Source organism: Gymnodraco acuticeps, unplaced genomic scaffold (genome assembly GCF_902827175.1).
Source record: "Gymnodraco acuticeps unplaced genomic scaffold, fGymAcu1.1, whole genome shotgun sequence".
NCBI lineage: Eukaryota > Metazoa > Chordata > Actinopteri > Perciformes > Bathydraconidae > Gymnodraco > Gymnodraco acuticeps.
The window spans coordinates 698924-725046 of NW_022989831.1; the positions used below are offsets into that span (position 1 = coordinate 698924).

Below are 26123 nucleotides of genomic sequence, written 5' to 3' on the forward strand. Positions count from 1 at the left end.
GGATGGCTGACGCCATGAGCCCCAGCAATCGCAGGCATGATCTGAAGAGAACATGTTTGCGCAGCTGGAAAAGAGCGAGACAAGCTCTGAAAGCTTTCACTCTATCCGCTGACAAATGAGCTGAAAAGGGCACCGAGTTCAGGTGTAAACCCAGGAAGAGTATAGTCTGCGCGGGGCACAACATGCTCTTCTCTGTGTTTATTATGAAACCCAGGTTGAGCAGGTGCTTTACGAGGACATTTGTCTGCGTAACAGCCTCCTGCTCCGACTGTGCGAGAAGCAGCCAGTCGTCCAGGTAGGTCGCCAGGCGAATACCCTGTTGTCTTAACGGGGCTATCGCGGCTTCCGTACATCGTACAAACACCCTTGGACTGAGAGACAGACCGAAGGGGAGTACTCTGTATTCATAACAGATCCCCTGAAATGCGAATCTCAGATATTTCCTGTGTGGGTAATATACTGGGATGTGAAAATACGCATCTTTCAGGTCGACTGATGTAAACCAGTCGTCTTGTCGCACGAGCCGCAGCAGAGATGTGTGAGTGAGCATTCTGAACTTATATCTTTTTAGATATTTGTTCAGAGCCCTCAAAACAAGTATTGGCCGAATTCCGTTCCCTCCCCGTTTGGGAACGAGAAAGTACTTGGAATAGAAGCCGCCCTGACTCTGCTCGGCGGGTACAATAGATATAGCCCTCTTTTCTAGGAGAGAGAGAATCTCTCTCTCCAGAATATGGGCTGACTCTCCTCGGGCCTGCGAATGCAGAATGCCCGAGAAGCGAGGGGGGGTGACAGCGAATTGGAGTCTGTAGCCCCGTGTTACTGTCTTGAAAACCCAAGCAGATGATGTGAGCATCTTCCACTGCATGCTCCTTAGAGCCAGTGGAGATGTCACGTCTCTTCCCCTCTGAGTCTCTATTTGTTGTGTTATGGGGCCCTGTAGTGTCTGAACACAGTGGTGCCCCTTTTCGACAATCCCCACCGACACTGCGCATGCGCATGACGGTGGTGCCTTCACAACCCCAGCCGGCACTGCGCATGCGCGTGACGGCGGTGCCTTCACAGACCCGCCTGTAATCCGCCTTTTGAGAGATGCCGTAGCTGCTCTCAGAAGGGGAACAGTTGACGGGCTGTTTTATTGTTTTTCTCATCATTTTTTTGAGCTGCGCCCTCGGCCTGAAGCCTGGATGCGTCAGCGGCAAATGTTTTATGACAGAAAAATCAACAAATGTGTGACATGTGTTTGTGCGGACTTGAGGATGGTGTTGAGGCATCTCTCGAGGCGGCGGGAACACATTTAGAGCTGGGCAACCGTGGACTTCGAGCTCTGTCACAGAGGGGAGAAGGAGGGGCTGTCACGCCGCTCGCTTCTTCTTCCTCGACTGCTGGGTTGGCTGCGCCTGAGCTGCAGCCGGAACCGGAGATTTTCTAGGCCAGCTCGCCCTCGTCTCCAGCCTGGGCTGGGGACTCGGGGCGGGCTGCGACCTCTGCGTTTTCGGTGTTTTAAACCGAGCAGGGTTCGAGGCAGCTTGGGCGAAGGACTGCTGCTGCGAAGGCAGCGGCTGGACCCTTCGAGGGAGGCAGAGGTGGAGTACCTCGTCCTCCTTCTTTTTCGACTCACACCTCCTTTGCATAGAAGCAAGAGCGGAGCCGAAAATTCCCTCGGGAACGATGGGCATATCCAGCACATCCTCCTTTTCCCGGTCTGGGAGGTTGGTGAGGTTGAGCCATCTCGCTCTTTCCTGCACCACCATGATCCCCATTGCCTTGCCCGTGGCCTGGACGGCGCAGCGTTGGACACGAAGACAAATGTCCGTGACCGCTGCCATCTCGTCCAGAGTGGCTGCCCCCGGGTTACCCGACAGGTCCTCGCAGAGCTCCGCTTGGTAAGCGGTTAGCAGCGAGGACACATTCAGGGCCCTGGCGGACAACGCTGCGGCTTTGTAGGACCGTTCAGTCATTGTCGACTGAAATCGGTCCGACTTTGCCGGCAGCGTGGGGTTCCTGCTTGGTGACGGGCCCATCCTCGGTAGGAGGTGGGCCGCTACCAGCGGTTCCATGGGCGGTATGCGGAGCAGGCCGAGCTTCTACATTCCGTCACAGTCTAGGGAGGAGGCACCCTGGATTGGGACCTTGTTGCTGAAGGGCCGGTCTCTCCACGAGACCGACACCTCATCCAACATCTCCGGGAGTTGCCTCTTTGTCCGCGCTGCTTGGGGAAAATGTTTCCCTTCGTAGTGGGACCCGGAGGTCTCCTTGGCCATTTCAGGCCACGGGATGTCGAGTCTGGCCGCGGCGCGTTTACACACGGCCTGCAGGTCCATGCTCAGACAGGGCGAAGCTGGTGTGCTATCGCCCGGGAGAGCAGCCCTCGCTCCAGGCTTTGCAGCCTGAGCCGATGACATGAGGATGTCCTCTTCATGTTCATCCGACTCGGACAGGAGGAACACCGAGGCGTCCTCTTTGTCCTCATCGTAGTCCAGCTCGAGGACATCCTTCGCGGGTGAGACCATGGTGAGGTCTAACCGGGAGCTCCAGCTCGGTAAAGCGTGGGGTCCCGTTCCCGCGTGTCTTGCCGTCACCGGGTCCCGGCCTGCCAGGGCGCGGGATTCCGGTTCTGCAGCCATCGCAGATAATGAGCCCCAGACCGACACGGAGAGGGGTTCACTCTCTGCGGCGGACGCCCCCGCGTCTTGACTGCCGGCCGGCAGGTCAGTGGACATGGGGGGGTCCTGCTCCGACAGGCTAGCTTGGCATGCTAGTCGTCGGCGGAGGCTCTTCACGGTGAAGCGGACACAATGTCCGCACGAGCCGGGGTTGTCGATAGCGCCTCGGGCGTGTTCCAGCCCGAGGCAGGACGAGCAGACCTGGTGTGTGTCTGTGCCCGAGATCTTCAACCCGCAGCCACAGAGTCGAGCCACCGAGTCCCTGACTCCTCTGGTGTGAGGGAGAGAGGCGTCCATCTTGTTCGCCTCGTGGCGTGGAGAGGACCCGCTCTCAACAGGTAGGTTGGGAGAAAAAAAGGTGTTACCAACCTGTCCTTAATCGGGAGAAAAGGACGGTGTGGGTCTTTTATTCCCGGAGAATACTGACTTGTGTGACAGTATGCTCCTTTAATCCTTTCCTCCTCCGTGGGGAAGAGAAAAGAAAGAGCTTCCTCGCTACCGTGGTGTCGATAGTGAGGGAGCGAGCTAACGCTAGCTTGAAAAAAATCAGACCTACCTTACTTTCCGGGGAAAGAGAACGGCGAGGTCGATTTCAATACTAACTGGCGTTAGTATTACCGTCTTCCTGCGAAGCAGAAGGAGTAGCCGGCGAGCGCCCGTCGACCGAAATGGTTATTTGGGTTCAGTCTGTGGACCGTTAAGCTTGTCCGGCTACTATAGAGATGTGCTCTGAAGCGAGAAGAGGTGTTTGAATGACGCATGCATCGTGGCGCAAGCTACTTATAGGGGGTGAATTCCCTGACGCTGACGTCAAGATCACCAGCCAATCAGGATTGGCGTAATGAGATTGATGCTTCTGTTTGCTCCGCGATGAGGCGCATCCCATAGTGAGACATCGAACGGAGTGTTATGAATGAGAACCAGAGTTTTCAAGTCCTCAAAAAGAGTCAACACTAATCCCATATCGGAAGAAAGACTGTAGGGATTGCTACATTGGGGAAATCAAGAGGCTTACACCAAGAGACTTAATCCCTCATCAATAACGAACAAATGACTTAAGTTTTTGTGTAAAGTGATGACCTCTAAGGCAACTCCATTTGCTAATAAGGCTCTTGCAATTCTAAAGCTCCAGGAAAACGTGTGGACCTACAGTATACCCATATTTGCATATGATTTGGCCATAGACAATTTCAAATTTTTCATATTCCAATAAAATTATATTAAAAGATGATCAAACTGTGTATGTTTTAATTTGGGTTTGTACATGAGTAAACATGTTGACATTGTTACTTGGTATACTGACTAAGATAATATTGTCATTTGACCAATCTCCTTGTAAAGTTGGTAGATACAACTCAAGAAAAACATGACTAAAAATGGAAAAAAAGTGGAAATCCAACAGGATTAGGTGGAAGGTTTTCAATTTAAATCAACTATAGTGTTGCTATAAAGTTTAAACTATCTTTCATTTATTCAGTACACACACTGAAATGGCCAGTTAACATGATCATTATCAGTGTTCATTTTATTTTGTATTAATCTCTGATTACTAGAGAAATCTTACAGACAATCTTCATATTTTTGGACCTTAACTGTCAGATCTGTTGAGAATTTAGCATGTGTCAAATCTTCAGTTTCCATGGCAATTGCTCAGTTAGCGATGGGGAGAGGCAAACAAATCTTTCCAGGCTGTCACTGTAAACCCACCAATCACATCTCTCTGTTTCTAGTTTATATTCTTCTCCTTTTCTCTCAATATTTCTCTCTACTTTTTCATTTTATCGCACGTATTTCATCACTTCTCCCTTTCTCCCAGTTGTCTTTAATCTCACTTGCTTTTTCTACATCTCTCTGTCTCTGTAGCTTGCAGGCTAGTGCTACTGTTTTGACTTGTGCTTCTAACACATGGGCTTCCCTCCTCATCCGCCTACGCAGTGTACTCAGGGAGATTCCAAGCACATAAACACACTCACAGATACACACTCGCTCTCACACATACAAACACAGCGCATGCACACACACACACTGGCAGACTGCAGAGCCCCCAAGGTCTGTTCTTAGTGAATTATTCAGTCTGCGTTGGTGGGTCGGTGTGAACGTGTTTGTGTGACTAAGATCTTAGTGTGTGTGTGTGCCTTTGGTTGTGTGCTTGTCTCATGAATCTGTGAGTGTGTGCTTATGTGGGAGTATAAAATGGTGTTTTCCTCTTGAGCAGCAGCAGCTTGTCTTAAATCAGCTTCTCCATCAGCTCCCTCCTCTCATGCTTCAAAAACTCATTAGAGAGAAATTGCAGGGACCTTGTGTTGTGTTAGGCAAACATATATTATGTCGCTATCCATATATTTTTTTAACACAACACATTACAGTATGTAAAGTAGGAATGCAAAGATCACTGATCAATTAGTAACATGATCAATGTATGGCAATGGCATTGCATATGTAAAGGTATGATTAATCAACACATTTTTTCCAGCAAAATATATAGTAATGTATTTGTAACATATTGCATAAATGAATTCTGGGGCTAGTTAAGGGTAGCTGGGGCTCAAAAAATGTATGCAATTATAACTGATAGAAGAGAAGCCCCCTCGTCCTCATTTCTTGTTACAAAAGAGGCACTCTCAAAATCTAAAAAATCATGCCAGTATCCCCACGCCTTGCAATTTAGAGCAAGTGTCAGCATTTTGTGAGAAATAGTACAGTGCCTTTTATCAAGCAAGGAGAGAGTGAGGGTGTGGGGAGACTTTCATACGTGAGATGGGAATTGTTTGGGAGTTTTTTCCAATGCACACTACACACTACTCGTACAAACATGCAATTAGATGTACAGCTTAACATCAGATATCTTGCACTCAAATGGCTTTTTAAACACCGTGGAAGCTTCTCCTTGTCTGTTGGCCATTATCAGTAACTGAAAACCAAGTGCACTTTCTCTTTTCCAAGCTGGAAAATGAAATGTACAACACATAATTGTGCATGCACACATCTCTGGTTGCATCTCTGCCTATGTATTAACTAGTGCCCATGCAGCCAGACAACCCCATCAAGCTTTATGAGCCTCTAAGGGCTGCTGCCACCGCTAATTCATGGAGGCAGGCTATCAAGTGCAGCCACACAACTGATCTCCTCTCTTTCCATGAATATCTGAACAGGCCCTACCATCGGTTTATGTATCCCTGAATAACAGCCTGTTGAATTGAAGCTTTGCAGCCTCTGTATATTACACTGCATGTATGTTTTATGAAGGAATGGAGGAGAGAATGTGATAATCTTGGAGAAATGTGCAGACATTTTCATTTTGGACCATTACCCTGATATATGTTCACTTTACTTTAGCAAAATGGGCAGCTTTGATTCTTTTAGCATGACTTTGATTCATGGATGTTTTTGGGGAGGGAGATGAAGAAAATAGAAATGATGGATTTTCCTGCTACTTTGCTTCTTTGGCCATTAATTCTCATCAGTTAAGATAACAGTATATTCATCAACATAATTGCTGTCTCAAAAAGGGGCTACAATTGGTTCGAACAGGCCAAGAAACACAAGGGACCTCATTAAATGGAAATAGATACACATTGTATGTCAATCTAAACCAGTTTTTAAGTACTGCTCCTCACAAGCATGCTGAGATAATGCGTTTTGTCTGCTCTTCTGCTCTCTTGTTAAGAGGCATTTTATTTACTCTGTATTTTTAACACGGGGTCACACACTGTGTCGTGTCTTGCTGCGTTTTGTCTTGTTCCCATATTCTCTCACTCCCAATGTTTGATACATTGTCGTCTGTTCTTTTAGAAATGTTATATGGTGCATTCTGCTGGGAAATATAGCTCACACCGACAAAAGTTCACCCATCATCAGTGTTGGGTGTGACACACGTTACAAAAGTAACGGAGTTACAGTAATGTATTACTTTTTGCTGTTACGAAGTAATGTAACACATTACTAATGAAATGTGGGTAATACTACCCGTTACAATTCTCAGTAATGCAGTTACAACACATTTCAACCCGAAATGAAATGGTGTTTCGTTTTTTAGGAATTCACTAACATCGCGAGACATTCCGACACCAGAGATAAATTGTGCGGGTAGATTAGAAAGCCTGTTGTTTACCCCAGACCCGGCGGCAGACATAGGGGAGAGTGGGGTAAATTGAGCCATTTTTTTAGTTATGCTGTCCTCTAAGCAAGGAGAAATTACACATAGTAAAAATGAAAACACACACCTATAATTCAGGATGTCTCCTATCAATGGCAATGATAATAATTAATATTTGATCAAGGGCAGTGAAAATAGCCTATTACTTCTTTAAAAAAAAAGTCTTGTGGCTCAACTTGCCCCAGTGTAGGGGTAAATTGAACCACGGTTCAAACCTGGGCATACCTGTTCAAACCTGGGCATACCTACAACAAATCTTAAAGGTAACTATAAACTATAAATAACAAACCAAATGCAAGCTTAGTTTTTCAAATATTTTTTATATACATTTCGATTGAATTGATTGATTTGTTTTTAACATGTTAAAAGGAAAAGTAAGCTGTTTGACGCTCGCGATTTGTCAACGGGGGGAAGAGGGAGGCGCTCGTGAATTGTTGTTACGGAAAGAGAGGGGTTTTAGGTTGCCATAAGGCAGTTTACGGTCTTATACATCCATTGGTTGGTTTTGGTTTTTGGTTGATAGGCTAACTTTAAATTTTTATTTTTTCAATTCCATGAACCCACACTACCTTTGCGATCGACATAATGGGCACCCCTGCTTTACAACATCAGGAGGATACGTCCCCACCTGACCCAGAAAGCGACGCAGGTTCTGATCCAGGCTCTCGTCATCTCACGCCTAGACTACTGCAACTCCCTCCTGGCTGGTCTACCTGCATGTGCCAGCCGACTTCTGCAGCTCATCCAGAATGCAGCTGCTCGTCTGGTCTTCAACCTTCCAAAATGTTCCCACACCACACCGCTCCTCTACTCCCTTCACTGGCTTCCAGTAACTGCTAGAATCCACTTCAAGACAATGGTACTTGCGTACCATGCTGCGAATGGATTGGGCCCTTCCTACATCCAGGACATGGTTAAACTGTACACCCCAGCACGTGCACTCCGCTCTGCATCAGCCAAACAGCTCGCTGCACCCGCACTGTGAGGGGGACCCAAGTTCCCATCAGCAAAAACACGTCGGTTTGCTATCCTGGCTCCAAAATGGTGGAATGAGCTCCCCATTGAAATCAGGACAGCAGATAGCTTGCACATCTTCCGGGGGAGACTGAAAACTCATCTCTTTCGACTCCACTTCGATCGATAGAATTACTAACAAAGAATTGCTAACAAAGAATTGCTAACAAAGCACTTATATAGGCTACTAATAAAGGGCTGTGTAGGAGCCACATATGAAGCCATTTCTGTGTTTGTTACGATACATGTTTTTTGAGTCACTATAGGTGGTGGGCGTGTCATTGGATTTGTGTGTTGACGTTTGTGCTTATATCCGGTTGCTTTTACCTGCGCACTTTGTATAGATGGGGGAGTGAGCTAGAGAAGGACAATTCTTGTTGACCGCACGCACGCATACAAGGAAATACGTATATCATATGGATATGGAATATTGCATTTTTGCTTTGGAAATAAAAGGTCAAACGCATACTGTGTTGGAAAGACTGAGTTTTTGCGCGTCCACAGTGTTTTTTCTCTTGTTTAGTCCCTCGCGGCACTTTGTTTAAGATTACTGCCGCAATATTAAGTCAACAAAAAAGACTTGTACCACAGCGTGGATCTACGGAAATCGAGGCTACGGAGATTCCTATGATCGATCTGTGACGCTGTGGAATTAAAAGGAAACATTGAAACGCCGTGTTCGCCACTGTATTGGAGAGCGGCTTAAGGAAACTTCAGCGTACTGCCGGGAGGATAAAGAAAGACTGACGATCAATCCACACAGCATCAGGAGCGAGCGGTATGTAACTTCTTCATTCATGCTGTGTAAATGTTTGTTAGAACAGTGTGAATAAGTTACTGCTGCGTGTCCATTGGGGACTGACTTGTTGCTTGCGTGTGTTGGTTTGTGCCGCTAGAGGTTGTGTGGATTGGAGCATTTGTCGTTCATTCATTAAAACATTAAAAGGATATGTCAATAAGTGGATCAAATTCAGATGTCAATGTGACAAAAATGGATGAACAAAAGAGTCGATACTCACTGCCAAGGCTTTGGCAAATAAAATGGAAAAGCTCCAAAAGGAACGTCAATCAAAGGTTCACAAAATGAAAACTGTGATTAAAACAATGAAGGATCTCATGCAAAGGAATGACAACGCCTCACAAATACAAACTCAACTTGAACATTTAATTCAACTAGTTAAAGAAACCATCCTGTTACACAAGTCTGTAATTCCTCTTCTTCCTGCAGACGAACAGGAAAAACAAAATGTATGGTTTGCCAAGACACTGAAATACAATAATGGATTTATCGACGATGTCAGGCAATGGCTTTCTGAAACTGGGAGACAACCGAGCAGCACCATTGCACATGTTCCCTCAATTGAGATATCTGATGAACACCAGCAAAGTATGTCTCATGTTTCAAAAACACTCTGGGAAAAATGTTGAAACTTCCGAAGCACAAGATGAAATAAAACCAAGCGACAGTGTTTCAAACATATAGAAACATTGGGTCTTGCAAGCGGAGCTCTGCTGGAACCAGTTCCAGTATTTCAACTACATCATCATGCATCAAAGCTGAGGCTGACATGGCCGCTCTCATGGCACGACAAATGTTATTAAAAGACAAGCATGCATTGGATGAACAAGAGGAAGAGCTCAGGAAAAAGAAGGAAGAGCTCAGGAAACAGAGGGAGCAACTGGAAATGGAAGTGGAAATAGCCGCATCAAGGGCTTAAATGAATGTGCTAAGACGCTCTGGAAGGTCTCGTGCTGCAAGTAACACATCTGTGAGTCCCATGGCATGAATTCTTATTTGGAAAGGGGACGAAAGGAAGCCACACTCAGTGCTGGAGCAAAAACATTTGTGCCTGACACAAACAGGCCTACAGGTGGCCAGTCTGAGGCACAGTTTTCGCACAGAGAACATGAAGTAGAATATGGACATCTGCAACATCAAGCCACAAGAAGCTCAGAGGCCAATATACATCAAAGTTCAACACAATCACATCCAGTTACAGCACCAAAGCAATCACCCAGCAGCACTCACTCAAAAAAATAACTCTTTGAATGAACGTAATTAAATCATGGACAATATTTCCACATGATTAAATCACTTTCTTTCAAGATTAAGCAATTTGATTGGTCCAACTTAATTTACTTGGGTTGGGTCAACGCAATCTATTAGGATTGATACTACTTATTTATAAGGTGTGTTACCAACTTAATTTACCTGGGTTGGGTCAACGTAATCTATTAGGGTTGATACTACTTATTTATAAGGTGTGTTACCAACTTAATTTACCTGGGTTGGGTCAACGTAATCTATTAGGGTTGATACTACTTATTTATAAGGTGTGTTACCAACTTAATTGACCTGGGTTGGGTCAACGTAATTGCTTAAAGCTGAAAGAAAGCCATTTCATCATGTGGAAATACTGTCCATGATTTAATCAAGTTCATTCAAAGAATAACTTTTGAGTGTTTACATATTTAAAACGTTTAGAGTGAACAGTAACAGAATTTCAACAGTCTACAGTCTAGTGAGCTTCAAGGGTGGAAACATAACACAAACGCAACACAAAAATGTTGAAATAAAATTGTATTTCACAAAATAGGCAAAGAGAAACAATGCTTCAGATGCTTGAAAAAATTAAGCTTCTTCCCAAATATTATATGAAATATAATACGAGGATGCATTCGCGTCTCACGTCATTGCTGTCAGTCTAAGTATGCAGATTAGAGAACATACAATAAAAAAAGCCCAGTAAGAACACCATCTCAGCCAACAAGCAGACTGGCTTTCACTGTTATTAAATATAACAGTGAATATATATTTCACAAAATAGGCAAAGATAAACAATGCTTTACACTGACAGATATTAAATATAACAGTGAATATATATTTCACAAAATAGCTTTATACTGACAGATGCTTGAAAAAACAGTTTCTTCCCAAATATTAAAATGTTTCAACTTTAGGGTGAACAGTATAACAAACTTGAATTTCAACAGTAGACCAAATAAGGCAATGGTAACATCTGCTTACTTACTTTTATACTTCTTGCATACAATCAACATTTCTGTCAAAGAGGTGAGTCACCGAATCTCTGATGGCTGCGTGTTTGGAAGATGAGGCGATCCCAAACAGTGACATTAGGCACGGGAAAGCAATGTTTTGAGAACTTGTCCTTTTGTGGATAGTCTGTTTCCATCTATAGCTCCATCATTATTTTCTGCAGTGCTTCAAATGTAAACTTCAGCTCTGGAGGGTAGCTCAAGAGCATACACGAGAGCAAACATCATCGCCACCGCAAAAGATACGTTTCCCAACTCATCCAACACTTCGAGCCCCTCCAGAATGATCCCAACGTTCTCGGGGTCATCCCAGGCTCTGCACCGTCGTGTCGAATGACAAATATTCCGAAGACCGTCTCTGCCATTGCCGTTTGACTGCTGTTGTCGATGCTCTGTGAAAAACAAATAAGGAGAGTGATTTTCACTGATGTGCATTACATCCCATTTCTATAATGTGTCATATTGAGTTTTATGTAGTTTGGGTTTTCCAAATTGAAAAAAGAAAGAACAAAAAACACTGTTTCCAAAAAGCATTAACACATCCAACATCATCAAAATGTAAAGGCAACATTTCCCTAAGGGTTAGTTTTAGAAGAAACACAATCCATTCCAACTATGATCATCCTCCTCTTTGTGAAGATAAAAAAGGTACATCAACATACCATGTATTCCTTCACCAGCTCTGGATCTTCATTGAAGTATACACAAAGACCTTTGAGGATGCATTCGCGTCTCACGTCAATGCTGTCAGTCGAACATGCAATAAAAAAGCCCATTATGAACAACAAGCAGTCTGGGTTTCACCGTTTCACAAATGTTTTATTTAAAACCCTGAATGTAATATTGCACTTTAATTAAATGGGTTTAGTCAGATAACATACTATGCAATTTAAGCAATACATTTTTCTAAAAAAGGAAAATAATTAGTTGTTCATTTGAGAAGACCTGTCTTATTTTGAATATTTTAAATGGCTTTTTATTGAAGAAATACTTTTGCTTTAAAAAGCTAATCTGTTTCCAATTACTCGATTAATCAATGGAATAATTGACAGAATACTCGATTACTAAAATAATTGATAGCTGCAGTCATAGGCGTGAGGCTCAGGTTTGGGAAGGCTAAATAACTTTTTTTACCTGCCGCTGCCCGCCACCGGCGTGTATAGAAAATAGATCAACTCAGTGACCAATCAGAGCTCAGTGTGCAGAGTTTAAATCTATCACGTCATATTACAGGATAAAGGAAATACAGTTTAAACTGCCGTATGCAGAGAAGACGCCGACGTGTCGCACTTATCGTTCATATCACATCATCAATCAGATCATCGATCAGATAATATATATTTCCTTATCTGAGTCAGCTGAGCCGTATCTGGCCGTGCAACACTTAGTGTCACATACTGTATGCAGAAGTATTATTTTAAGCAACACATTGGGTTGACGAAACACTCAACTCAAATGTAATTAAAGTCAGATCCACTCGTGTCTATGGGGCAGTGATATCATAAAACTGTTGTACGCTTTCAAACGCTCTGTAGTTTATTTATTTTTTAACGAGTTGTTCTATATTCACCTTGCAGGTGCAACTATGTGGCTTGTATCCTGGATTATATGTTTAAGTCATGGATGGTTAAAGCTCATATTTGTCTAATATTAGTTTACTTTTCATTACTGAAGTATGATGCTGCGCAGTACACTTGTCCCTGTGTGTGATTGGTCAAATGTAGCTAACCCCGCCCCTTTCACATAAATGTGCTCTCAGCTGGAGAAAGAATCCCTGGCTTGATTTACCGAGTTGATAACCAGCGTTGTAGGACCGCTTAGCGAGATCTCGTTTGTTAGGGTTAGTTAAGATAACTCAAACATATCCAGGGTCTGTTGAACTGGCTTCGTAGTACAGTTTACTGGTGGCTGCATAGCAGCGCTAATGTCAAAGACACAAACATGTTATTTTTATTTTACCAGGATGCAGTGACAAAAATATTTGCGAAGGCTTAGCCTTCCCTAGCCTACAGTACCCGCCGCCCCTGGCTGCAGCCCTACAGTACACTCAGTGACCATTGGGGTAGGAACATCTGCCATTTCCATGAAAGACTGCTGTCAGGGACAGCTTTGTAGTGCGTTATTTTAGGCCTTCATAATAGTATGCCGCTCACTTTGATACAATGACCCCCACTGGGGGAATGGATGTGGTGCTAAGTGTCAAAATAATATCGAAAACATAATGCTCCGGATGCTATGCTATTCACGGAACATCGTAGACTTTATACAGCTCCTACAGTTTCTTTGTCACCTTTACATTGTTTTCATACCTGGGTTATGGGAAGCATGATGCTTTTGATCTTCTTCCCTTGAACTCCACCTTTCTTGGTATACACGTCGATCAGGCTTGTAGAGTGAATATCCAGCGAAGAGAAGAACTTGGATTGCAAATTAATTGTTGTGATTCTCTTAAATTCTGCATTCACCTACAACAAAAAAACAAAACCCACAAAACTCAGATTAGCTATTTTGATGTCACTGTTCACAGGTTTAATTTAGCAGTTCAGTCCGTTTAAGACATGCAATTGCATAAATCATGTATTTACATTAGCAGATAAAAAGGCATAAAATACTTGAATGAATGGTAAATAAAGAATGCTGGAAATAACTGCATCTCCATTAACCTATATGCACTATGCAGAGACTGCCTTCTTCATGTTGTGAATTGCAGCTGATGTTTTAATATGGCAATTGGCAAAAGTTTGACATTTTACTCATACAATAACCCATCTTCGAGTGATGCTCTAGTTTCCAGCCTGCATGATCGGCCTGTAGGGAGGGACGGCCCTGCGTGTGTGTCTCACCTGATTGAGGGTCTTCTGCAGGTGTGGTGTGCCCATGCGTTCTGCAATGTGCCTGTACCCCGGGTGGGACAGGAAGAACTTCCTCTCAGCAGCCAAAGCAGCGCGGATGTCTTTCTTTCCATCAATGTCCTTCTGACTGCGGTTCACCACCCCGATGTAACCTAAAGAAAGACAAATATCAGTTGTTCAATGTGAGTTATGGAATAAAGACAAACGTTGATTCCAAAGCACTTGCGACCAAATATTAAATTATTATAACTTCTACAATTGGAGAACTGTTCACATGTGGAACAATACAAATAAAGCTGTTAGTCAATTTAACACCATAGTAATTGTTTAATTTCAATGTCAGGAATTACAGGGAAAATAATGCAGATTGATGATTTGCTGACCCCTAAAGAAAAGACACCCTGTTTTGGGTAGTATATAAAGTCTGTAAATATTGTAATGTAATAGCTGGATTCCAATCAAGGATTTAATCAAATGTGTGCATGTGGGGGGGTTCTCACCTCTGTGGAGCAGCAGTAGTTTGTTTTCCAGGATGTCTTGTGCATCTGTCCCTTCATCCATCAGGTCCAGCTTGGTGATCACACCAATAAAGACAAAAGCATCAATGCTAATACTGAATCTCTCGCTCTTATATATTCACACGCCCCCTCGCACAGAGACCCTGGATTGGAAAAGATCGAAAATACTCAAAATAATCAGACGCATTTTGCAGTCTTTTTGCATATTAAAAACGGAGTTGGCAAAACTAAAACTGCAATATAATGTTTGTGTAGCATAATACATATAACATGTTTTAAATATCTCCAGTACCGATACAAAGACTGATAACATTGGAGCTTAATGGCACCAGAGTCTTTAATAATTAATTCCCGGGACTCCTTTGATTAATACAGGGCTCGGTACCCTACTGAATTGTTACATTATCCTATATTACTCAAAGTTGAAGTGCTTGTTTTTGCCACTGATAAGCACACGTATTATTATTATTAAGTGCCTGACAACATTATTACTTCAAATGTGTGGACATCAATATTTAAAATCGAGGAATATTAAGGAAACGTTGCCGATTTTCAGCCGGCTCTTTGTCACTGCAGTGCAGGCAGCATGTAGGTTACTGGCCCGGGGGTGCAGTTACACAGAGCCGAACATAACTATATGCTGAGCAGGGAGAGCTAGCGGAGAGAGTCAGAGTGCGACTACCGACACTGGCAGAGCGGCACCCGTCACGCAACATTAACTGCAGAGTAGGGGTGGGCGATACCACAAAATCTGGATTCGATCCGATACCAAGTATTTCAGGGCCAGTATCGCCGATACCGATATCGATACTTTTTTTAATGAAAAGCGTCTTATGTACTTTCATATAGGGGAGAGCTGCATGACATGATTTTTGAGCTGAAATCATCATAAATAGACTAAATCTGAATTCATTTTCATGAATAAAGACAGGACAGTTTTTATAGACAAATACACGTTTTACTTTTGCAAATTTAAAGTGCAAACATGAAAAATAACAATACAAAGTGGCCAAAGTAGCGAACTGTCTTCTTGCACACATCACAGTTCGCTAAGTTTTAATTGCCAGTTGTGAAATTGCTCCACACAACGCTGCTCTTTCTCTCAGCCATCATGCGCGTGTTGCACTCGCGAGTCGCTGGCTGCTGCTGTCCTGCCCTGCTGGCTGCTGTTAGTCAGCTTGATAATCGGCGTTCAGGCAGGGAGCCTCGAGGAGAAGAGGACAGCAGTGGAGAGAGAAGAAAAGAGCATATACTTGTGTTCGTCTGCACATAGTTTTTTGAAGAAATTGACGAGTAGAGGAGACGAGAAAAAAAGTATAACAGTATCGATCCTATTGGCTCTAGTATCGATATTTTGAAACGTAACGTAATATCGGAAGTATCGATATTTTGGGATCGATCCGCCCACCCCTACTGCAGAGCGAAAACCACAGTGGCAGTCAGCTCCGCATGGCAGCTAGCTTGGCAGCTAATTTACGTGACGCAGCCGAATAACGGCGCAACATTCCTTTGTAAAAGGGGCTGATATTACTGACATATAAGCGCCGGGGGTAGCACACTTTTCGTTTAACTTTCTCAGGGTAATGCTTCCGTCATTTAGTTTTCAATCCTGATATTCTATATTTGAACCATCTCCCTAACTGGCAGTTACACAGACTAGCTAGTTAACGGCTTTAGCATGTTCGTCGGCTCATTCGGCTTTTTAAGTGAGATAAAAAAGAACACTAAATAACACATTAACTATCAACGTTACCACAATATCGCTCATGGACTAGCAGTTGATGACATTTATTAACAGCTTCACAGTTAGATGACAATGTTTTCTGCTTACCTCCTCCAACTTTCGCCATCGGTCTTTCTTGTCTGAATGATCCTCTCTCGCGATGATGATGGTTAAGTTTACGGTTAAGTCCAAATATCGCGAGTGCACACAGGATGCAGGGAAAAACCTTTCCCGCCAGATCGCGGACAAAATAAAACAATGGCAGAGTCTGGCAGAGTTCTCTTAATACATCCATGGAAGTGTCCAAGAGCAGTCAAGAATGTAGCATGTCTTATTGTTTGTCGTTTCACATCTTTACAACCGTGAACATTTAAAAGTAGATTGATTTTTGTCTCTGATTACATTAGTTGGTATCCAGTTTATTGGTGGTTATACCGCCACCTTCTGCTCTGGAGTGGGAATCATATGTACCCTAATCCCTTTGTGTCAGTTTATCTCAACATGAATGAATCTAATAAATGTGAAGTTGTTGCGATTCATGCAAACCATACATGTTTTCATCACGTTCATCTTGGAAACATGAAATTATTACGTTTAAAATACATGTTACATTTTATTTGATGTAACAGCCAGCCAAAGTCCTTTTTTTGAGTGCTGGCACCAAGCAGCAGTGCTCAGAATCCTTTAATTAATGTCTTAGAAAGACAAAATGAAATAACATCCATGTTGGTTCAGCAACAGTCTCTTTCTTTTCTGCCTAAAAGAGAAATTCAGATTTTTGATGGCTCTCTGTTTCAATATCAAGCATTAAGAGCTTTTGAGCACAGCATTGAGGAGAAGACTCACAACCCTAAAGACTGCCTGTATTTTCTCGAACAGTACACCAGGGGGCATCCTTTGGAGCTTGTCAGAAGCTGTCAGCATATGGCCCATGACAGAGGATATGCCAAAGCAAAGGCTTTGCTTCAGCAGCATTTTGGTAATGCACAGAAAATTGTTTCAGCTTACATGGAAAAGGCTCTTTCATGGCAGCCAATAAGAGTAGAAGATGTGCGAGCTCTGCAAGCTTACGGTCTCTTTCTGAGAGGATGCTGCAACGTCATGGAAGAGTTTGAATACATGTGTGAGTTGAACATGCCTAGCAATATGCTATAAAAAAGTTGCCCTACAAATATAGGGACAAATGGAAAACTCTGGCCTATGACTTACAGAAAAGGCAGGGCCGGAGAGCTACATTCATGGATATTGTTAACTTCATTGAAAGACAGATGGATATTGTGAGCGATCCACGGTTTGGAGATATACAGGATACTCCACCAGCAGCCAACAAAGATGTGAGGAAAGCTAAGTTTGAACCTCGTTCAAGGATGAGGGGAAGCAGCTTTGCTACTACTATTACGACAGCGGAAAAGAAAGTGGAACTTGGAATAAGAATGAAGGAGAGAGGCTCACTAGATACAAGTGTTTGCCTGTTTTGTGGAGGTGGACATACACTGGATCTGTGTTTTCAACTGGAAAGAAAGGCTCATAGTGAGAAAATCGCTTTCTTGAGGGAACATGGTGTGTGTTTTGGATGCTTGTGTATTGGGCACATGAGTAAAGACTGCAGGAAACGCCTCTCATGCGAAGTATGCAGTCTGAAGCACCCAAGCATACTTCATATCTATCAGAAAGAGAAAGAAACTGACACAATGCAAGCTAAAGGAAAAGCTATAAGCAGTGCTCTGATCTCCGTTCAGTCCAGTGGTCTTACAGGAGCCGGTGAGCCAGATTGCACTCTCTCCATAGTGCCTATTCAAGTAAAGTCTAAGAAGGGACATGAAACAATCATAACATATGCCTTCCTGGATCCTGGGAGCTCAGCATCATTCTGCACGGAGCGGCTGATGAACAAACTGAATCTCAGGGGAAGAAGAACAGACATTCTCCTTCGGACAATGGGTCAGGGGAAAATAGTTGGAAGTCACATTGTTTCTGACCTGCGTGGCTGGATTAGACAGCAGTCATTATTGTGAGCTGCCTGACACCTACACCCAGAAAACTATGCCAGTTCATCGAGGCAACATTCCTCAGCAGAAATACCTTCAGAGATGGCCACACCTGAAACATGTAATGATTACTGAGATTGATTCAGATGTGGACCTGTTGATTGGGACTAATGTTCCTGAGGCACTGGAGCCATGGGAAGTTATTCGGAGTGTAGACGGGGGCCTATATGCAGTCAAAACGATGCTGGGTTGGACTGTCAATGGACCTCTCAGAGGAGACAGGAGTAGTGAAATTACTTGTGGACAGCCAGATGTCACTGTCAATAGGATATCTGTTGCAAACCTTGAAGATCTGTGGAAGCAGCAGCTAAAGGCTGATTTCCCTGAATGCAGTCAGGATGAGCAGATGGGACAGTCAAGAGAGGACTGTCACTTTATGGAGTACGTCACAAAGTCTGCTAAGTTGATGGATGGCCATTACTGTATTGGCTTACCTTTAAGGAAAAGGGATGTTAGTATGCCAAACAATAGGAGAGTAGCAGAACAACGTACACTGAGCCTCAAGAGAAGGTTTGATAAAGATGTTTCATTTCATGCTGATTACACCGCTTTCATGAATTACATCCTTTCGAAGGGCTATGCAGAGAAAGTGCCAGTTGTGGATCTGGAACGCAGTGACGGCAGGGTATGGTATATACCACACCATGGTGTATACCACCCAAAGAAGAAACAGATCAGGGTCGTATTTGACTGTGCAGCTACATTCCAGGGAACATCGCTGAATGCGCAGCTCCTACAGGGACCAGATCTTACCAGCACACTGGTTGGAGTCATGACAAGATTCAGAAAGGAACATGTTGTACTCATGGCAGACATTGAAGCCATGTTTCATCAGGTTCGAGTACCAGCTGAGGATTCGGATCTGTTGAGGTTTCTCTGGTGGCCAAATGGAGATCATCAGAACTTAGAAGAGCACAGAATGGTTGCACATCTGTTTGGAGCTACATCGTCGCCAAGTTGTGCTAGTTTTGCCCTTAGAAAGTGTGCAGAGGACCATCGGGAGCAGTTCAGCCCCAAAGCAATCAACACTGTCCTGCACAATTTCTATGTTGATGATTGTCTAACATCTGTGGTCTCAGAGGAGGAGGCAGTGGCACTCTATCATGACCTTTGTGCACTTTGTGCTCAAGGGGGCTTTCATCTCACAAAATGGATTAGCAACAGACGTACCGTGCTTGCTGTTATACCTTCGATGGAGAGAGCGAAAGAAGTTAAGGATCTGGACTTGGATAATGACACACTCCCTGTGGAAAGAGCATTGGGCGTACAGTGGTGTGTTGAGTCAGATGTCTTTAAGTTCATGATCATGATCAAGGACAAAGCCATAACCAGAAGAGGGATCCTTTCCATGGTCAGCTCAATATTTGACCCATTAGGAATATTGGCACCTGTGGTCCTATCAGCCAAGATGATTCTTCAAGACTTGTGCAGAAGAGAACTTGGTTGGGATGATATTATACCAGCCTCAGCTGCACAAGAGTGGAAAAATTGGCTGAAGGAGCTCTGCAATCTCGAAGAGTTTAAAGTTGACAGGGTTATAGTACCTCAAATGGAATTGACGGCTGCTGTGGTTGCAAGTCGTATGGACAAGATGTGTAGGAAGGAGCTGCAAATGCAACTTAAAGACTCCATCTTTTGGACTGATAGTACTTCCGTACTGAAGTACATCAGTAATGAGACCTTAAGGTTTCGAACCTTCGTCGCAAACAGGGTTTCAAAAATACGCAGCATATCAAATCCATCTCAGTGGAAATATGTTCCAACCGCAAGCAATCCTACCGACTGGGCTTCCAGGGGAGTCAAAGTGGAAACGCTCCTGAAAGATGACACATGGGTGTCTGGACCTCAGTTTCTCACTGGACCTGAAGAACAGTGGCCTGGGAACCCTGATGGCTCTGAAATGGCACCAGAAGACCCTGAGGTCAAGATAAGTCTTAATGTGAACGCTGTGCAGGTTGAAAAAGAGATGGATGCTGTAACCCGATTGATCAATCACTTCTCTTCTTGGATCCACCTGAAGAAGACAGTTGGTTGGATCCTTAGGTTGAAAAACCTGCTGTTGTGCCTTAGTCGGAAGAGGAAGCAATTGAGTCTGACTCTTGCTCAGTCTGGCTTGAATAAGGATCAACAAGACCGAGAGATGAAAAAGGAAATGCAGACTATCAAGGCTCAGGTGGTCTCTGGTTTTCTTTCTATTGAGGACCTCCGAAAAGCTGAGAAAGAAATTATCTGCTTTTGCCAAAGAAAAAGGTTTCCTGATGAAATCAAAGGCTTGCAAAAGGGAGAAGGTGTGAAAAGGACTAGTCACATCTACAAGCTCAACCCAGTACTTGAAGATGTTGTTCTGAGAGTGGGGAGGACGTCTCAGTAGAGCAGTAATGCCTGAAGAATCTAACATCCTGCTATATTGGCAAAAGATCTTCACATTTCTGACATCATTCTACGGCAAGTACACCAAGATGTGGGACACGGTGGTCCTAACCACATGCTATCTAGCCTGCGACAAAGATACTGGATTCCTGGTGCTAGTGTGGCTATAAGGAAAAGCCTGTCAAAATGTGTTGTTTGTCGGCGACTAAATGGAGCTCCAGGAATGCAGCAGATGGCAGATTTACCTTGAGACAGAGTTTCTCCAGATGAACCTCCATTCACTCGTGTTGGAGTTGACTATTTTGGACCTTTTGAGGTCAAGCGAGGAAGGAGTACAGTTAAAAAGTATTCTCTTCACATGCTTAACAGTAAGAGCCATCCACATTGAAGTAGCTTCATCCTTGGATACAGATTCCTTTGTTAATGCTCTTCGACGCTTCATCGCAAGACGTGGACAAGTAATAATGGAACCAACTTCGTCGGAGCTGAGCGTGAATTGAGAGAGGCAATAGAAAGGTTGAATATTGCTAAAATCAACAACACCCTCCTTCAGAGAGGAAATTAGTGAACTTCATAGACCTTGACGTTTTTTCCGACTTTTTTCTAAGTGATAGTAAAGATCACTTCATAGGCTAACAAAATATATATTTTTAATTTTATTTTCTATTTTTTGCCTAAAGAAGAAAAGGACACTTTAACAAAGGACGTTTTTATCCTTAAAAGTTTTTTCCTTGATTGTCTCCTACATCATTTTTCAGTTGTGTAATTATGTTGATATAATTAGGGGCCGGAATGTAGGAGCCACATATGAAGCCATTTCTGTGTTTGTTACGATACATGTTTTTTGAGTCACTATAGGTGGTGGGCGTGTCATTGGATTTATGTGGTGACGTTTGTGCTTATATCCGGTTGCTTTTACCTGCGCACTTTGTATAGATGGGGGAGTGAGCTCGAGAAGGACAATTTTTGTTGACCGCACGCACGCACGCATGCACGCATACAAGGATATACGTATATCATATGGATATGGAATATTGCATTTTTGCTTTGGAAATAAAAGGTCAAACGCATACTGTGTTGGAAAGACTGAGTTTTTGCGCGTCCACAGTGTTTTTTCTCTTGTTTAGTCCTTCGCGGCACTTTGTTTAAGATTACTGCCGCAATAGGCTGGCTTATCTAAAACCAGTTGACTAGCACTTGAAATGTTTTAGCTCTATGAAACCTGATGTACTTATATGATTCTGTTTTCTTCAAGTTTGTATCTTGTTGGTCGAACGCACTTATTGTAAGTCGCTTTGGATAAAAGCGTCAACTAAATGCAATGTAATGTAATGTAATAAATTCTGGTATAAGTATCATCACTGAGCGGTCAAAACTCGCGGCAGGGTAAACAAACCCAGACATAACACAACGTAGCTTTACGGAGCAAACACGGAAAATATGTCTTACCTTTTGCTGTTTCTGATCAAAAGTTGTGTTTAATGGCATTAAAACGATAAAAACGCTATTGAAGGTTAATCCAATGCGTATGTGTCACTTTGAAATGATTACAGATAACCCATCACCATATTTATGTCAATAATGGAGTTTTCATATTAGCTGCTACGAGAGTGTATGACAGCTTCCGGTTTTGGGCATTCTGGCTACGCATAACAGGGTACTTATTATATGTTATAGTTTGGATTCCTAAAGCTTTTAGTCTCCGATCCCATCATTCAAGGGTGGTTTTCACTATAAGTATAGTAGTTTTTTTGGACGGACACTATCATTTAGATTTATTTATTTTCAAATCTGAATTTAGCTTTAAAATAAATAATTCTATATTGATTCTGACTTTTCTACATCCAACTCACAGGTATATCATTGCTTTGAGAAAAAGATTATTAATTACCCCTTTTAGAAGAGAAGATATAGTCAATTGTTTCTGGGAATGTCATTTTCGAGCCTGAGGCCTGAAAAACAGGCTCGGGGCATAAATGGCCTACACAGTTGTTATGCTATACCACATTGCCCTTCACTGAATGTATAATGAGCTGCACTAAATTACATTTTAGCATTTCAAATACCTAGCCATTCTTTTGCGGTTATCTTGGTAAAGTAACTCAAAAGTAATATAAAAGTAGTGTAACTCATTACATTTCAGAGACAGTAATATTGTAATGTAACTTATTACTTAAAAAAGACAGTATAAATAATATGTTCTGTATTACATTTTGGAAGTAACTTGCCTCTGTGAACTGCTTTTAAAAGGGAATAATGTCTTTATATACACTTTTGCTTGTTTGATGATTCAGTAATTCCTGTTCAGGGTCAGGTACTGTCAGGATTATTATGTCATGTCACGTGTCTATGTCTAGGTGTGGATGTTTTTCCATTATCCTTGTCATGTTTTCCTCCCTGTATATTGTCTGGTCTCTTTTCCCTGTGTTTTCATGTCTGTCGTTAGTTCCCTGGTGTGTCTAATTTCCTGATTGTTTTCACCTGTCACTCCTTGTGTGTCTCCTGTGCTCATCAGTGTCAGCCCCACCCCTGATTGTTCCCACCTGTGTCTAGTTACCCTGTGTTTGAATTCCCCTGTCTCCCAGTGTTCAGTGTCAGTTCGTATTGTCTCTTGCCATGGTCAGGTCTATGTTCTTTAAATGCTCAAGAATAGTTTTGTTCCTCACTACGTGAGCGATTTTCCTTTTGGTCTCATTTTTTGTCATCTCATCCTGAGATTAGTTGGTGACCTTCTTTTGTTCATCGTGTTTTTTTTTGGAAAATAAAGTATCTTACCAATACTTTACCTCTGTCTCCCTGTCTGCAATTGGGTCCAACATCCTAAGTGCCTGAGATCGTAACAGAACGAACTGACCAGAAATGGACCCAGCAGATGATCCTTTTGAGGTGGAGCTACAACATTTTCCCTTTTATTTGGCATGCTGCTATGATTGGTGGAAGGGAGCGTGCAGTGTTCTGCAGAGGGAGGCCGCTCTGGTAGAGGCGCACCGGTTGGCTATGGAGAAACCAGACTTGGTGAAATTCGTACCTGGCTGGATGTTGAACTTCCTCTGGATGTGTGATTTCCAGCCTGCTGAATGCAGACGTCTCGGTGTGTTCCGTCTGGGGTCAACCCATGCTTCTGCCCCAGTTCCTGCTCCTGTCCAGGAGTCGTTTTCTGGAACTCGTCCGGCTTTTGGAGGTCCACGGAGCTTTCAGGCGCTTCTAAGAGAAGGAGTCGCAAGTCCAGGCTAGCAGCCCGAGCCCCAAGAGCCATGATTCCGGTCCCAGTTCTGGCCCCAGCGGCCATGGTTCCGGCCCCAGCAGCCATGGTTCCGTGCTCCAGTACCATCCCACATAGCCATGGGTACCGTGCTCCAGTACCATCCCACACAGCCATGGATCCGTGTTCCGGTTTCTTGCCCAGCAGCCATGGTTCCGGCTCCAGTGCCGGCCCCAGCAGCCATGGTCCCTGCTCCAGAACCGGACCTTACAGACATGTTTCCGGCTCCAAAACCGGCCCACACAGCCATGATCCAGGCTTCAGCTCCGGACCTTACAGCCATGTTTCCGGCTCCAAAACCGACCCACACAGCCATGATCCAGGCTTCAGCTCCGGACCTTACAGCCATGTTTCCGGCTTCAGAACTGGATCTTACAGCCATGTTTCCGGCTCCAGAACCGGCCCATGCAGCCATGGTCCCTGCACCAGAGCTGTCCCATACAGCCATGGTTCCGGCTCAAGTACCGGCCCCAGCAGTCATGGTCCCGACTCCAGCTTCTCGTCACCTGTTGACTCATCGGCCGACGCCAGCTCCCCGAGTTCTGTCGGCATACCGGCCGACTCCAGCACCTCGTCTCCTGCTGGCTCTCTTGCCGACGCCAGCTCCCCGTGTCCTGTCGGTGTACCGGCCGACTCCAGCACCTCGTCTCCTGTTGGCTCTCCAGTCTCCTCTCGAGTCTCCTCTCCAGTTCCCTCTCGGGTCCCCTCTCGAGTCCCCTCTCCAGTCCCCTCTCGAGTCACCTCTTGAGTCCCCTCTCGAGTCTCCTCTCGAGTTCCCTCTTAAACCCTCTCTCGAGTCCCCTCTCGAGTACCCTCTCAAGCCCTCTCTCGAGTCCCCTCTCGAGTACCCTCTCAAGCCCTCTCTCGAGTCCCCTCTCGAGTCCCCTCTCGAGTCTCCTCTCGAGTTCCCTCTCAAGCCCTCTCTCGAGTCCCCTCTCGAGTCACCTCTCAAGTTCCCTCTCAGTCACCTCTCGAGTCTCCGTCAAGTTCCCTCTCGAGATTCCTCTCAAGTCACTCTCAAGTTTCCTCTCGAGTTCCCTCTCAAGCCCTCTCTCGAGTCAGTTCTCGAGTCCCCTCTCAAGTCACCTCTCGAGTTCCCTCTCAAGTCACCTCTCGAGTCTCCGATCAAGTTCCCTCTCGAGATTCCTCTCAAGTCAACTCTCAAGTTTCCTCTCGAGTTCCCTCTCAAGCCCTCTCTCGAGTTCCCACTCAGTCCCTACTCAAGTGTCGTTGGAGGTTCCGCTGGGGGTCCTGCCAACTCTATGTCCTGTGCCGTTGGAGGCCCCGCCGACTACTCTCCTGCCAACCCTGTGTCCTGTCCCGTTGGAGGCCCCGCCGACTACTCTTCTGCCGGGGGGTCCTGCCAACCCTGTGTCCTGTGCCGTTGGAGGCCCCGCCGACTACTCTTCTGCCGGGGGTCCTGCCAGCCCTGTGTCCTGTGACGTTGGAGGCCCCGCCGACTACTCTTCTCCCGGGGGTCCTGCCAACCCTATGTCCTGTGCCGTTGGAGGTCCCGCCGACTGCTCTCCTGCCGGGGGTCCTGCCGGCCCTGTGTCCTGTCCCGTTGGAGGCCCCGCCGACTACTCTTCTGCCGGGGGCCCTGCCAACCCCATGTCCTGTTTCTTTGGAGGCCTCGACATCACCTGTCTCGCCGGGGGTCCTGCCAACTCCTTGTCCTCTTCCCGTGGGGGATCTTGCCGACAACCTGTCCCACCGGCTCCGGTTACTGTCCGGTCAACACCGGCTCCTGCCCGGTCCCCCTGAGAGCTGTGGTCTTCGCCCCTCCTCGAACTCTGCCTTGCCCCCGGGCCGTCTGCCCGAGTTCCCCCTTTTTGAACTCTGCCTTGCCCCCGGGCCGTCCGCCGAGACCCCCTCCTCGAACTCTGCCTTGCCCCCGGGGCTGTCCGCCCGAGTTTCCCCTTTTTGAACTCTGCCTTGCCCCTGGCCGTCCGCCCGAGACCCCATTCATGGTCGCTGCCTTACCCCCGGGCCCTCCGCCCGAGACCTCCTTCTGGTCCTCTGCGTGCCCTGGGCTGTCAGTCAAGGCCCGTCCTCCGGACCCCCCTCCACCCACCCTCTGGACCTTTTGGAATTTTTTTGTTTTTGTTTAGGGACGTCTAGTATCCGTCCCTTGATGGGGGGGGGGTTTCTGTCGAGGGATTATTATGTCATGGTCACGTGTCTAAGGGTGTGGGTGTTTTTTTTCCGTTCTCCTTGTCAGGTTTACCCTCCCTGTATATTGTCTGTCTCTTTTCCCTGTGTTTTCATGTCTGTCGTTAGTTCCCTGGTGTGTCTAATTTCCTGATTGTTTTCACCTGTCACTCCTTGTGTGTCTCCTGTGCTCATCATGTCAGCCCCGCCCCTGATTGTTCCCACCTGTGTCTAGTTACCCTGTGTTTAAATTCCCCTGTCTCCCAGTGTTCAGTGTCAGTTCGTATTGTCTCTTGCCATGGTCAG

The 26123-nt window shown here is 44.9% G+C and overlaps 1 protein-coding gene across 3 annotated transcripts; it reads right to left on the reverse strand.

Annotated features, from left to right (window-relative positions):
- Positions 1-8987: 8987 nt before the first annotated feature.
- LOC117558284 (dynamin-2-like) lies at positions 8988-16523 on the reverse strand. 3 transcript variants are annotated; one of them, XR_004570819.1, is made up of 6 exons: positions 16095-16516; positions 14246-14406; positions 13737-13897; positions 13203-13358; positions 11556-11637; positions 8988-11285 (listed from the first exon to the last, which is right to left on the reverse strand). XR_004570819.1 is itself a non-coding variant. In XM_034234363.1 (5 exons), exons 2-5 carry the CDS (start codon positions 14304-14306, stop codon positions 11118-11120), a joined length of 546 nt encoding a protein of 181 aa, XP_034090254.1. In that variant the 5' UTR covers positions 14307-14315; positions 16095-16523; the 3' UTR covers positions 8988-11117. The 3 variants fall into 3 exon arrangements, 2 of the variants coding, with proteins under 2 accessions (XP_034090254.1, XP_034090244.1); XM_034234363.1 differs by lacking the exon at positions 11556-11637 and having other exon boundaries at positions 14246-14315; positions 16095-16523; XM_034234353.1 differs by lacking the exon at positions 11556-11637 and having other exon boundaries at positions 16095-16523.
- Between the last annotated feature and the right edge of the window lie 9600 nt (positions 16524-26123).